Source organism: Pongo abelii, chromosome 9, assembly GCF_028885655.2.
Source record: "Pongo abelii isolate AG06213 chromosome 9, NHGRI_mPonAbe1-v2.0_pri, whole genome shotgun sequence".
NCBI lineage: Eukaryota > Metazoa > Chordata > Mammalia > Primates > Hominidae > Pongo > Pongo abelii.
Genome location: NC_071994.2, coordinates 22,519,043 through 22,533,670, shown reverse-complemented (window position 1 = coordinate 22,533,670; position 14,628 = coordinate 22,519,043). Strand labels below are relative to the sequence as shown.

The window sequence follows — 14,628 nt, the reverse complement described above, 5'->3', positions numbered from 1 at the left end:
CTCTGCAGGGATCTTGGGCAGTCCACCCTATGTGATTCACCATCTCACAGTAATAAATATGGTACCCACCGGGTTGGCACCAACCACATGCCAGGAGCTGAGCTAGAAAAGTGAGCTGAAATACACGTTTCAAATTTACAAACATTTTCCATTTGAAGAAACTGAGGCCCAGGAAAGCAAAGTGACTTTCAGCCACTGACACACACAGCTTGGATGCATCAGAGTGGGGATTTCCATCCTGATGCCTCAGAGTCCGAGGCCCATGCCTCCCTATCCACCATGCTGCCCTCCCGCGAGCTCGTTAACTCTGCTTGGCTGATAGTGAGGAGCTTAGCCTCAGAGGTGTCCTATCAGCCCCAGAACAGGACTTGTTTGGAGATTTGGGTTTCCCGACCCCAGCCAAGCTCTGTGCATTGCATCCCCCGCCCCTGCCTTCCCCTTCAGAGTCCACACCCCCTAGTCCCCAGCCTGCCTCATCTTAGTCCACCATCGTCTTTTCGGGAAGGCAGGGGGAAATTTTCTGGCTTTGCTGAAGAAGTTCTGGTGCCACTGTATCGCCCGAGTTGGAATGAACAATTTATTTTTTTCTTTCGCAACGCATCGTAAATCTCAGTGGAAGACTAAATATACTCTTGATGGTGTTTATTCTGGCAGACAAGGCTCAGCGTGGGGGTGGGACTTGTTTGAACCTAAGGAAGAGAAAGACCTTTTGAAAGGAGATAGGGCTCCCGTGCAGGTGGGTGGGAGTGACCCTGCTGTGGTCTCCAGGGCTGCCCTCTGTCCTTCCTGCCCCTGTCACCCACAGCCACTCTTCTCAGGGCAGCGATGGGGAGGTTGGGGACCTTGGCTTGGCCTGTCACCTCTGGAGCCTTGGGTTCTGCTTCTATAAATTGAGAATAAATCTGCCTCTCCCTGCCCTACCACCCAGGTTGAAGTGAACACAGACTGTGACACTTCATGAAAATGCAGAGTGGTGTCCAAGGGTCTTGACTGTGGAACCACTGCTCTGACGTTCTGGGCATGCTACTCAGCCTCCCTGTGCCTCAGTTTCCCTATTTGTCAAACTAGTAACAATATAGGCCCACTGTCCCTTCTCTGCAATTCTGAAATCCAAAAAAAACACTTTGAAAACCAAAAGTAGCATTTGCAACTCATTTGGTGGCAAAATTGAATCCGAAAGGAAGCAAGGCTATGTATGGCCTTTGCCTGCCCCATTCGGGCGTCCCTGGGGAAACAGAAATGAGACTCATTGCAGGCTGCTGCCCCAGCCCCCACTAGTGGGTGTGATCTGTCCCTCCAGGCCCTTTCTAAAATCTGATCCTGTCTCCAGCCGGAGCCCCCAGGGGCTGCCTCGCAGCGCTTCAGAGATGAAGAGCACTAACATAGGGGAAGGGTGTCGTGCGGCGCTCAGCCGGAGGCTGATGTTGCTGGCATCATTGCCAGTGTTTATTATTATTGCTGCCATTATTCACTTCATGAGGGCCTGGTAAGGGCTCAACAGGTGGCAGCTGTTCCTGCTGCCCTCGTTGTCTGCAGAGCAAGGGCTGCAGGAACGGGGATTTGGGTGTGGTGCTAAGATCCTCATCTGCTTGTTTATCCAGCCTCTGGTGAGCAGAGCCCAGCTCTGGGATTCAGGGGCCCTGTGTTTTAGTGTGGGCTCTGCCGCTGATTGCTGTGTGGCTTCAGATAAGTTACCCAGACTCTCTGATCCACAGGCGAGCTCTTGGGCCATGCCCAGTGCAGGCAGTCAGGGATTCTGACTTGTTCTGTCTAGACAGTGGAGGTGGGAGGAGTGAGAAGGAACGAATGCAGTTTGCCCTTTCCTGTGGTGTGTGGGCGCTGAGCTGGGTGCACTTGGCAGGCCATACCTGTGCCAGGGAGGCCCCTGAGGCTCTGAGAGCTGTCAGGCTCAAGCAGAAGACATTGAAGGGTAAGGGGCTCACTTGGCCTGGCTGGGAGCCAGAGGTGGGGGCTGTGACAGTGGCAGTTGCCGGCCAGACAGCTCCCCAGAGATGTTGGTCAGGGGAACTGTGACTTCCTTCTTGTCCTCCTTGCTCTCACCCTGAAAGCCCCAAATTGTTGGTATGTGTCTCGCACATACCCTCATGTGTGAGACACAGGTGGCGAGACGGGTTCCTAGGGGACAGTGTGGTTCTCTGTGAGCTGTCTGCTTGCTGAATTAGAACTTCCTGATTCTCTGGCTTGGGGTTCTTTTGCGATGGGGCAGAGGGAGGAAGAGCAGCTGGAGCCTGGGACAGGGAGAGGTGACCTTTCTCTTCCCTGTTGAGAAGAGAATGGAGGAGTCCAGGCTACCCCTCTGGAAAGGGATTATGGAAAGACACTTGGGCTAGAATCTCTGAAGCACACGCTGGTCACTGGCTCTGCATTCTGGGGTAGCTAATTATGTGGATTGCAGCTGGACTTGGAGGAAAGATGCAGGAAGCGCCCTCATTTCCTATCAGGGTACTGGGATGCAGCCTCTGAGCTGGTGTATCTGTATTCTAGCAAAGCATTTGCCAACATCTCATGTGGGAAACCTGGAGAGGACAGGAAGATGTAGGTCCAATTCATGCATATGTACCTCATTATAAGGGGTGATTTCACACCTTAAAGAGCATGGCAAGAGGTCTGCACAGCACCGCAAGGGGTGGGCACAGGAGCCTGAAAAGTTACCCTGGAGATGTAGTCTAGTCTCAAGTATCTGGATGACATGTGTCCTTCGAGAAAGGGATTTGATTTGTTCCTGTGGTCCTAGCTGGGACTTGGGTAGCTGGGAGAGGAGGAGGATGTGAACTGATACATGTGGGTAGAAGTCATTTGAGCAGAACTTAAATTGTATCAAGAGCCTCTCAACTCCGCAACATGCTATTGTGTGAGGTACTGAGTTCCCCATCACAGGGAGCATTTAAGGAGAGCCTAAAAAAGCATGACTCTTCCATGCTTTGGATGATTTGCTGGACTCAAAGGTCTCTCCTAATTCTGACTCTGTGAAAATTCACACTAAAAGAGAAGTCAAAGCTCAGCATTTGGGTGGGACGTGAGTAGAGCCATGCAGAGGACAGCAGGGTCATGGGGAGGCGGTGGGCAGCTTGCCGAGGCTAAGATCCCGGGTCCTTGGAGCTGCACAGATCAAAGTCTGGTCATGTCTCTGCTGCTTTCTATCTATGTGATCTTGGGAAGTTGCTCCAACTCTGAGCCTCATTTTTCTCTTCTGAGAAATGGGGAGGAGGGAGACAGGGAAGACAGGGCTGGCTTCCTTGGCATTGAACCTATGCAGTTGCACAGGATAATCTGCTGTTGCTGTATTGAAATTCTTTTTTTTTCTTCTTTTCTTTTTGAGATAGAGTCTTGCTCTGTTGCCCAGGCTGGAGTGCAGTGGGATGATCTCGGCCCACTGCAACCTCCACTTTCTGGGCTCAGGTGATCCTCCTGCCTCAGCCTCCCAAGTAGCTGGGACTACAGGCATGCACCACCATGCCCAGCTAATTTTTGTGTTTTTAGTAGAGATGGGGTTTCACCATGTTGGCCAGGCTGGACTTGAGCTCCTGACCTCAAGTGATCTGCCCATCTCGGCCTCCCAAAGTGTTGGGATTACAGGTGTGAGCCACCATGCCCGGCTGAAATTCTTAATAATTTTTAAACAAGGGGCCCTGCATTTTTGCTTTGCACTAGGTGTAAATTATGCAGATGGCCCTGGGCAGGACTCTTTATGGCATGTGACAGTGACTCAACTGAAAGTGGCCAGAGCCAGCAGAAGGCTCAGCTGGATCCAGGTTCCCAAAGGCTGCTGCTGTCCCTCTTCACCCTTCAGCCCTGCCCTCCTCTGTTGGCTCCCTTCTCGGTCAGGCTGTCCCCAGTGGAGCCTGAGGGTAGCCCAGGTCCTCATCCTACCACATTGATGGAAAGAGGGCCGGGTATGTGAGCGTGGGTCTCAAGCCCATCTCTGAACCACTCGCCATGCCTGCAATGTGGATGGCACTGAGTGGCAGCCCAGGTCTTTTGCCTGCTTCTGGCATCGAGGGAGTGGGGCCTTCTCAGCTCCACGGAGAAATAGAAGGGTGGTTACATCCAAGGAGTGGGTTTCTGCAGGGCAGGCAGAAACAATGGAGCGGTCCCTTGGGGAATGGAGGGAGATCATGAATGTCTGCTCCTGCTACCTCCCTGTCCTTTTTGTCTCAGTAGCTACCTGGTTGCCAGGGTGACCTCCCTGCACTCCCAGCACAGGCCTCCTGAGCATCAGCTCCAAGCTGAACCAGCCTCTATGGCCATGGTCCCCGTGGCCCAGGTGTGTCCCTCAACCACATTCTGGACTGAAAGATGTTGTGGTGTTTCCATGGAAACCACCCGTCTAGGTGGAAACCACCCAGCTTCCATCACCTTCTCATTTCAGGGGGCCTGGGAGAGAAACAGGGAAGTCCAGGCTGCTGTGACAACCACGCTGGGGTTTAAACAGAGCCTCAGTGCAACCTGTTGTGAGGAAGCTGGGTGGGTGGGGAAGGATGTGGGAGAGGCAGCTTTCCGCACAGGTGCTTCTAGAGAACCCCTCCTTTCCACACCGTGGGGATCAACCACCCACTGGGGTTGAGAGGTGGACCCGAGATGTCAGATCGCCTGGCAGACAGCCCCAGCTATGTGACTCAGGCAAACCACTTAGCTTTTCTGGGCCCTGGTTAAAACTGGGTATGGCCTTGTAGTTTAAATGCCAATAAAGCTTAATAGGTAAAAACCTGGGTTCTGAAATCAGCCAAGCCTGTGTACAAACCTCACTTCTTCCACATGTTGGCTGTGTGACTTTAGGCAAGTTAATTAACCTCTCTGGGTTTGTTTTCTTTATCTCTATAATGAGGGAATGGAGTGAATACCTAGGCCATAGGTCTGCTGTGAAGATTCAGTTGAGATAATACATTTAAAGTGCTTACCACAGCACCAGGTACATAACAAACATTTGATAAAAGTTAGCCACTATTAGTGTTGTGATTAATTACTGACAGGAAAGCTTTGTAAATTGCAGAACTCTGTATAATGGCTTTTTTTTTTTTTTTTTTTTTTAAGTATCATGCTGAGAGCTTTATTGAGAGAAGGGCAGGGAGCGTCATCGTAGGCTGGTTTCCCAGCATTAAATTTTTTTTTTTTTTTTTTTTTTTGAGACGGAGTCTCGCTCTGTCGCCCAGGCTGGAGTGCAGTGGCGTGATCTCGGCTCACTGCACCCTCCGCCTCTTGTGTTCAAGCGATTCTTCTGTCTCAGTCTCCCGAGTAGCTGGGACTACAGGCGCCTGCCATCACACCCAGCTAATTTTTCGTATTTTTTTTTTTTTCAGTAGAGATGGGGTTTCACAATGTTAGCTAGGATGGTCTCGATCTCCTGAGCTCGTGATCTGCCCACCTTGGCCTCCCAAAGTGCTGGAATTACATACGTGAGCCACCATGGCCAGCCCCAGCATTAATTTAACCAAGGGAGCTGGGTGAGGAGCCGGGGCTGCAGGTCCATCTGCAGGATATGGGTTTTCTGAGCACAGTGTTCATTCAAGGACTACCCGTGGGGAGCTGCCGGAAGCCCCACCAACAGGATTCCGTGGGAGTCAGGCTCTGAAACCCCACCTGGAAGTACCTGTCCCATTTCTCCCAATTCTTCCCTCTCAGGAGCCAAGATGGGAAGGTGTGTGCCTTCTCCTTGGCATCCCTGCCTTCTAGGGTCCCTCGCCCCCACTGCCATGACCAGTCCAACCATACATTTGCCCTGGAAGGCCTCTGGGCAAGGTCCATGTGACAGGCTAAGTGGAGCCATGCAGGGGCTGGCTCTCGGAGGCTCCCCTCCCACCCAGGCCTGCTTATCGCCGAGGGAGGCCCTGCCCTTAGCGGGCTCTGGGTTTGCCTCCCTTTGCACAGCTGACTTATTTAGAAACCCCTCCTCTGCCTGCTTTGTAAATCAGTGTTTTCTCTGTGGGGTTAGCTGAGAGCAGGTGCTGCTCTCCACCACAAGGAGGGACCCTTAATTCCTGAGCAGGGTGAGGACCAGCATAGGCAAGATGTAGATTTGGGCCAGGCGAGGTGGCTCAGGCCTGTAATCCCAGCATATTGGGAAGCTGAGGCGGGTGGATCATTTGAGGTCAAGAGTTTGAGACCAGCCGGGGCAACATGGTGAGACCCTGTCCCTACTAAAAATACAAAAATTAGCCGGGCATGGTGACTCATGCCTGTAGCCCCAGCTACCTGGGAGGCTGAAGTGGGAGGATTGCTTAACCCCAGGAGGCAGAAGTTGCAGTAAGCTGAGATCCTGCCGCTGCCCTCCAGTCTGGGTGACAGGGAGACCCTGTCTCAAAAAAACAAAACAAAACAAAACAAAAAGTGAGATGTTTTTGGAGCTCTGGGGCAAGCAGTGAGGTCCCAGAAAGGCAACTGACCTCATACTCCGGCTGGCTGGCGCTGCTGGCTTGGGGCTTGGGAAGGGGTGAGGGAGGATCTTTTCTGTTTTGTTTTTTTGTTTGTTTGTTTTCTTTTTTTTGTTTGTTTTTTGAGATGGACTCTTACTCTGTCACCCAGGCTGGAGTGCAGTGGTGCGATCTTGACTCATTTCAACCTCCAGTGAGGTTCAAGCAATTCTCCTGCCTCAGCCTCCTGAGTAGCTGGGATTACAGGCACACACCACCATGCCTGCATAGAGGGAGGGTCTTTTGACCATATAGTTGATCCCGAAGTTCCAGGTCCCCCAGTCTTGGGGCCCCCTCCAGGCATCTACCCTGCTGTCTTGGGGGCCCTGTTTGGAGAGGCTGCACTCTGGTCCTTGGAAGAAGGAAGCTGAGCTGGGCTTTCCTCCCTGTCCCTCCTTCTCCCTGAAGCTGCCCTGTGGGAGGTGTAAGGATTCACCAAGAAGTTGCATGGGTCTGGCTCTGATGCCTGGCAGACCGTGGTGGTTAGGTGTGCATTCAGCATTCACGTACCCCGCACACCTATTCTGTGCCAAGCTTGGCGCTAGCCATGGGGGACCCTGTAGTGAGCGTGCCAGATGTGGTCCCTGCCCCCACAGAGCTGATGTGCTAGTGGAGAGAGATGATAAGCCCTGAAAACCAACAAGCATGTAACATCAGTGCTCTAAAGAAAAATACAGCGTGCTTTCCCTTGTGGGATAAGGGAGGCCCGGGAGGGGTGGTTGATTGGTTGGGGGAGAGGGGATGGGGAAGGGCTGATATTTTGTAGAGTGGTCTGGTAAGGCCTTTCTGAGGAGGTGACACTGGAGCAGAGCTCTGAAGGAAGCAGAGGGTGAGCCATGTTAATGTCTAGGGGAAGAGCATTCCAGGCAGTGGGAACAGCACGTGCAAAGGCCCCAAGGCAGGAGTGTGCCTGGCACAAAGACAGCACGGAAATCTACTCAGTTGAAGCAGAGGGAGGAAGAACAGAGGACAGAAGGTCTGGGGAGGCAGACAAGTGGTGTAGGACCTCCTAGGCTGCTATGGGGACACTGACGGTGGGAACTGCCCTGGTGGTGGGAGGCCCCTACAGGGTTTTCAGCAGTGACATGAGAATATTGATGTTTACAGGGCCGGGCTGCTGCCAAGCGCAGAAGAGATAGTGGGGCAGGAGTGGTTGGCACTGCCTGCATCGGGCTCCCTGGGAGCACCAGGAAAGTGGTTGGAGCCATGAGCATGTCCCAGGGTTGCTGAGGGGAACGGGGTGAGGCAGTTTAAGTAAGGGTGACCACAGGTGGGCACGGGTTTCAGGGAATCTGACCGCGATCTTTGTCCTCCCCGCTGCAGCTGAAGCAGGAGATGGGCGGCATCGTGACTGAGCTCATTCGAGACTACAACAGCAGTCGCGAGGACAGCCTGCAGGATGCCTGGGACTACGTGCAGGCTCAGGTGAGGTGGGGCGGGGCTGCAGGAGGCTCTCTGGCCTGGGTGTCCCTGCATTTGGGGCTCTGTGCACCGACATGTCTGGGACTGGCATCTGCAGTGCTCGTGTATGCCTGACAGTTTGTAGGAGTGTGCTTCTGTGGGGGCAGGGCACCCTGGCACCCCAGGGAGCACCACAGCTCCCTGCTCAGGGGGCCCAAAGACTCAGAGGCAGCTTCACAGCTCTGTGCTCCCATTTGTGGCCAGAGAGCATGGGGGCAGTTGTCAGCCCTCTTATCTCAAGCCACACTGGGGAGCGTTGGGACCTCCACCCTGGGTTTTAGGAAACTGGGTGCCAAGGCTGATATGCTGAGAAGTCCCAGTGAAGGCTGCCTCCGGGAAGGGCACTAGCTGGGGAGGTGTTGAGGGAGCCTTCTAGGGCAAAAGGAGTATTCTAGCCAAATCTTGATACTGGTTTCGCCAGTATGTGCACATATGTAAAAATGCACCAAGCTGAATGTGTGCCCATTAGTTCATGTGTATTATACCTCCATTAAAGTGAGAGAGATGGATGGATGGATGGGTGGACAGATGGACGGACGGACTGACCGACTGACCAACAGATAGACTGACCAGGTTCCCAGCCTGTCTCAATAGTGATCCAATGACCACCTGGCTCTCCTTTCTTGTGGTCCCGGATGCTGTGTGTGCCCTTGGCTGGGACCTGCCATCTCTGATCTGCAATCCTGTGAGGGCGCAGAACACAGTGGTCACGTAGGGCCTGTTGACACCTCAGGGGAGGGATGTGGGGTATAAAGGGCATGGGCAGCAGGAGAAAGTGTGACTCTGGGGCACCAGGAGAGTTTGCAGAGAGGACACTCTATCTAGGCAACATGGACATGGCCATTTTCTGAGTGGAGGAAGGGGAGAGCGATGTTTTCTGGCCCTGACAGAGATCAGGTGTGGGGGTCGTGGCAGCTGGAAGTCTTGGTGCATACAAGGAAATGTTTTGGTCGCATATGTAGTTTGACCCACAATTGCTGAGACTTTGCTAATTTTAGCAAAGTCTGGATGTCATCAGTGACATAAACCAGTGCCATCTGACAAGGGACCTGGGAGGAGAAGTGGGTCCCTTGGGAGGTGGTGAGCATCCTACCCTGGAAAGTCATTGGCTGGTTCTAGATGATTCTGATGCTGTCAGATGCTGCTTAGCTGGTGGTAAGTCAGACTCCCAAGGCCTGGAGTGCTAACACTGCCACAGCCGCTAGACCTTTGCTGAGCCTGCTTCCTCATCTATGCAATGGGGCTACTGACCCATGCCGTGTGAGATACATTGTTAAAGCCTGAAGCACTTACGCAGCATTTATTATGTGGTATGTTGGTGGTGATGTTCTAGTCACCATGCACATCCATGGAGACACAGGCGGAGGTGGCATGTGCTGCTGGGGACCAGGTACAGCTGGAGTCAGGCCAAGGGGTTGCTTGGAAGGAGGCTCTGCCATAGACGGGCCAAGGAGACCTGCCTCATTTTGCTCTGGTGCAGGACGGCCTGTGGGTACCCCCAGCCTTGCAGACCTGTGCACCTCTCAGAGGTGCCAGCCTTTTCTGGGAGAGAAGAGGCAGCCTGGCTGCTGGAACAAGCGCCTGTAAACCTGGATTAGAAACTGCCTGGAGCTGAGCATTTCTGAGTGTGCCTGGCACTCCCCCTGCTGGCCACTGGCTACTGGTCGGGCGACACCCCTCCGAGATAGGAAGGAAGCGGTCCAGGAACTGACCCCTACTGTGACCGTGGCTATCCCGTTGAATCCTCCCAGGAACCCCCAGCATTGCAGGGATTCGCACACAGAGACCTCCTTTAGCACACAGAGCCTGGAAAGGCTTTCTTCTCTCTAGAGCTAGAGTATTTTCTCCTTTAAAATGGCAGAATTGACCAGCTAGCCGAGGTGGCTCACACCTGTAATCCCAGCACTTTGGGAGGCCGAGGCGGACGGATCACTTGAGGTCAGGAGTTCAAGACCAGCCTGGCCAACATGGTGAAACCCCGTCTCTACTAAAAATACAAACATTAGCCAGGCGTGATGGCGAGTGCCTGTAATCCCAGCTACTCAGGAGGCTGAAGCAGGAGAATCATTTGAACCCTGGAGGTGGAGGTCGCAGTGAGCCAAGATCACGCTGCTGCACTCCAGCCTGGGCGACTGAGCAAGACTCTGTCTGAGAAAAAAAAAAAAAAAAAAAGGCAGAACTGACCCCGTCTACTTTTTCACTTTTCACTTTTTCTCCTTTTCACCAGGAAGCTCAGAGGCAAATCTCAATTCCTGTGCTAAAGTCAAACAGCCTTTCCTAAGCTTATTGTGCTCCGCACACCTATGCTGGGTACTTTGCCTGCCTCATCCCATTTAGTCCTTGTGATAGCCCTGGGGTTGGGGATTTTAATTATCCCCATTTACAGATGAGGAAATTGAGGCTAGTTTCTAGATGGAGGTTGCTCAGCTGGTAGGTGGCCGGGCTGGGATTGTAACCCAGTAGCCTGACTTTAAACCCTGCACTGTGAACTGTCTGCCATCCATTCTCCTTGTGCCCTGCACACCTGCGCTCCTTCAACTTGAACTTCCTTCCGACTCTGCTTTGTATTTTTGCTGGTCCTGGTTTTGATTTTTCTGCTGTACTTGTAGTTTATGATGGTTTGGCTGGGACCAGGGGCCTGGAAGTGGCATATCTGAGTCTCTGTCCTGGGGAGGCCCTGCCTCTGCCAGGAGGGCAGCCTGCCTGGGGTGAGCCGTGAGCACAAGCAGTCTGTCCCCTGCCTTGCCCAGGTGAAATGCTGCGGCTGGGTCAGCTTCTACAACTGGACGGACAACGCTGAGCTCATGAATCGCCCTGAGGTCACCTACCCCTGTTCCTGCAAAGACAAGGGGGAAGAGGACAACAGCCTTTCCATAAGGAAGGGCTTCTGCGAGGCCCCCGGCAACAGGACCCAGAGTGGCAACCACCCTGAGGACTGGCCTGTGTACCAGCAGGTATGCGGGGGGCTGCGGATCGGGGACTGGGCTCCGAGGGCGTTGGGAGCCGTCTGGGCTACTGCTCAGCTCTTCCTTCCTCCATTTAGTTCCTTCCCTTGATTCACCTGTCATTTGTACCTTCATCTACTTCTTTGTTAATATATTCATTCAAGGAACAGGCAGAGCCCTCTTTAGGGGCTTCCAGGCTGGGACTGGGGGGCTTTCGGTGGTTCTGCATGGCGGGACGGGATGGTGCAGAGCGGGGTGATGTGACCGCATTCTCCCCTTGCAGGGCTGCATGGAGAAGGTGCAGGCGTGGCTGCAGGAGAACCTGGGCATCATCCTCGGCGTGGGCGTGGGTGTGGCGGTCATTGAGGTCTGAGCCCCCTCCCCCATCCCTTCTCCATCCCGGGTCCTCCTGGGTTGTCTCTGTTCTGCTGATCTCCTTGGGGAGGTGGTGGCCGAGGGGGCCAGCACCCCATCAGCTTCCAGAGGCCCTCTGGCCTGAGCACTGTCTGGCTGTGTGACCTCAGACAAAGCACTGCCCCTCTGGGCCTCCCTCTGCTGCCTGCGTCACAGGGTGGTTGTGAGGCTCAAGTTGAGGATCCACTTAATCCCCATCTAAACCTGGATGGCGAGGCTGGGGCGTCTGAGGCCGGGACACCCAGCCACCCTCTGACTCTCCGCCTCTCCCCACAGCTCCTGGGGATGCTCCTGTCCATCTGCTTGTGCCGGCACGTCCATTCCGAAGACTACAGCAAGGTCCCCAAGTACTGAGCCAGCTGCTATCCCCATCTCCCTGCCTGGCCCCTGACCTCAGGGCTCCCAGGGGCCTCCCTGGCTCCCTCCTCCAGGCCTGCCTCCCACTTCACTGCGAAGACCCTCTTGCCCACCCTGACTGAAAGTAGGGGGCTTTCTGGGGCCTAGCGATCTCTCCTGGCCTATCCGCTGCCAGCCTTGAGCCCTGGCTGTTCTGTGGTTCCTCTGCTCACTGCCCATCAGGGTTCTCTTAGCAACTCAGAGAAAAATGCTCCCCGCAGCATCCCTGGCGCAGGTGGGCTGGACTTCTACCTGCCCTCAAGGGTGTGTATATTGTATGGGGGCAACTGTATGAAAAATTCGGGAGGAGGGGGCCGGGTGCGGTGGCTCACACCTGTAATCCCAGCACTTTGGGAGGCCGAGGCAGGTGGATCACGAGGTCAGGAGATCGAGACCATCCTGGCTAACACGGTGAAACCCCGTCTCTACTAAAAATACAAAAAAATTTAGCCAGGTGCGGTGGCGGGCCCCTGTAGTCCCAGCTACTTGGGAGGCTGAGACAGGAGAATGGCGTGAACCCGGGAGCGCAGGTTGCAGTGAGCTGAGATTGCGCCACTGCACTCCAGCCTGGGGGACAGAGCGAGACTCCGTCTCAAAAAAAAAAAAAAAAATTGGAGGGGAGGGCGTTAGATAAGGCACTCTGGGCTGTCAGGAGACTGCCTACTGGGTGGGTCAACTTATTTCCCACTATGACATTTATATCTTTGTTTTTTCACAATTATATTGAAGGCAGTGGGAGAGGGTGGGTTTTACCTGATATTAAGGGGTGGCACCCCTTCCCCAGGCCTGATGCAGGTCCATCTAGACAGCTCAGATTAGCCTGGGCCATGCCCTAGGGACAGGGCCTAGGGGAGCTGGGCTGGAGGGGGTCTGCCTGGATAAGGGGATCTGGCTTGGCCCTGAGCTGCTTAGGGACAGGTGAGTCCTTGGGGGCATGGCACAGAGCTGGTCCTGTATTCTCCAGGGTCTGGAGCTGGCCAGTGGCGGGGAGGAGGAGGATGGCTTCTCCTGGGAGAAGGTGGGCTGGCCTTTCTTGGCAAGCTGTCTTCTGGCCCCTGGGGAATGGGGTGGGTGAGGCTGTGCCTTGTAGGGGGGAGAGGGGAGGGGGCTTTGTGTGCACCATTCTGTAAAACACACTCAAGATTCTAAGACTATTAAAGAGGATTTATAACAGTCTAGTCTAGAATGGTAGGGATGCTGCTTCCTGGGGCAGGGGAGGACCCAGGGCAGAGGGTGTGAGCGGAGTGGCTGGGTCTGCTGGAGACTGCTGGACCCCTCACTGCTCTGCCCTCCCACAGGCATCTGCCTCTGCAGCCTGAGCCTTAGGACCATGATGGCCCAGGCTCTGATGGGCCTGCCTGCATGCTGGGGTGCCTGGAGTTTGATTTGGTGCTAAGAGAGGTATAGATTGTACCTCTCGATTCCTGCTTCTGAAACTAGGGTATGGGTGCCCCCAGAAGCTGCACAAAAGTGGGCTGGTGATGGGGGACAGGGAAGCCACAGGATAAACTTGGCATCGCTTTCTAGAGCATCCGTTTCTGCAAAGATTTGTGGAAGGAAACATTTTCATACTAAAGAAATGTGATGGAGTAAGATGTGCAGAATTCAGGGGACTTTTTAAGATGAAATGTGAGACTTTGGGAGGCTGAGGCAGGTGGATCACTTGAGGTCAGGAGTTCGAGTCCAACCTGGCCAACATGGTGAAACCCCATCTCTCCAAAAAATACAGAAATTAGCCGAGTGTGGTGGTGCACGCCTGTAATGCCAGCTACTCAGGAGGCTGAGGAAGGAGAATTGCTTGAACCCGGGAGATGGAGGTTGCAGTGAGCCAAGATTGTGCCACTGCACTTCAGCCTGGGCAACAGAGCGAGAATCTGTCAAAAAAGAAAGAAAGGGAGAAAAAGAAAACGACAAAGAGAGAGAGAGAAAAAAAAGAAAAAGAAGCTTGCTCTTACTTGTGCACGGCTCTGACGACTGAGCCCCAGCATGCCCCTTGCCCGGCGTCATGGAAGTCCAGACGGCACCTGCCCCACCTTCTCCTCTCATTTCTGGAGCCAGTGGGCAGGGGAACTCTTGCCTCCCTGCAGTGGGGCCAGGCGGGGCGGCGGCTAGAGTGGTGTTTCAGCAGGGACCACCAGGCGGCGCTGCAGCCTCAGCCTAGGAGCCCGGCAGAGCCCAAAGGTTCCGTGGTTACTCCCAGTTTCGCCAACGCCGAGCCTGCCGGCGTCCCACTCCAGTGGAAGCACTTGTGAAAATGCAGATTCCAAGGCTCAAGGATTCTGGCGCTGCAGATCTAGGATGGGGACAAGGAATCTGCCTATTTGCACCCCTTTGCGTTGATTGCAGAAGATTCTCAGACCTGGAGTAATGTCTGTCCCAAGCCACATGCTGACCTCCCAGGGAATGTGGCAGCTGAGGAGGTGTCAGCAGTGGGGTCGGCTGTGGGTCCCTCTGTGGCCTTGGTCGCCGCCCTCTGGGATGGGGGGAGGAGAGGAAAATGTCGATGGTTCCACCTGGCCTGACTTCCCTGGCCTCCCACAGCTTCCACCCTCAGGAAGGGTAGCAGAGAGCTCTTGGGTGTCTTTTCATAAATGCTTTCTCACTGGGAGCAAGGGGACCTGAGTTTGAGTCCAGCTCCATCTCCATCTTCCCGTGTGACACGGGGCCTGGCAGGCTGAGGGTGGGCTCAAAGCTGTTTGCAAAATAGAGGACTGAGAAAACGTCAGAAGTTAGCGAAGGGGTGGGCTGCTTCCTCTGCACGTCCATCCTGCCCAGAGCTCACAGCTGGGAGGGGCCAGAGCCAGGATTTGAACCCCACCCACGTATCTGACTTCACAGACCATCCTCCTGGCTCCACTGGCTCCTGCCCTTCCAGATTTCCCGGAGCAGCCCCAGGACATGTGGTAGTGTGAGACTCTGACCCTCACTTTTGTGAAATCTGGTCACTGTGAGCTCTGAGCCTGCTGGGTTCCTCATTTCAACCT

The 14,628-nt window shown here is 54.2% G+C and overlaps 1 protein-coding gene across 1 annotated transcript in view; it reads left to right on the top strand.

The window, feature by feature from the left end:
• The window catches only part of CD82 (CD82 molecule), a 54,661-nt gene extending 41,839 nt beyond the window's left edge, over nt 1-12,822 (top strand). Inside the window, exons 7-10 of the mRNA XM_002821844.6 lie at nt 7,752-7,853; nt 10,640-10,843; nt 11,118-11,201; nt 11,525-12,822. Of these exons, the coding sequence (XP_002821890.2) occupies nt 7,752-7,853; nt 10,640-10,843; nt 11,118-11,201; nt 11,525-11,602 (468 nt within the window). The 3' untranslated portion in view covers nt 11,603-12,822. The remainder of the gene's footprint in view (nt 1-7,751; nt 7,854-10,639; nt 10,844-11,117; nt 11,202-11,524) is intronic.
• Nucleotides 12,823-14,628: the final 1,806 nt, after the last annotated feature.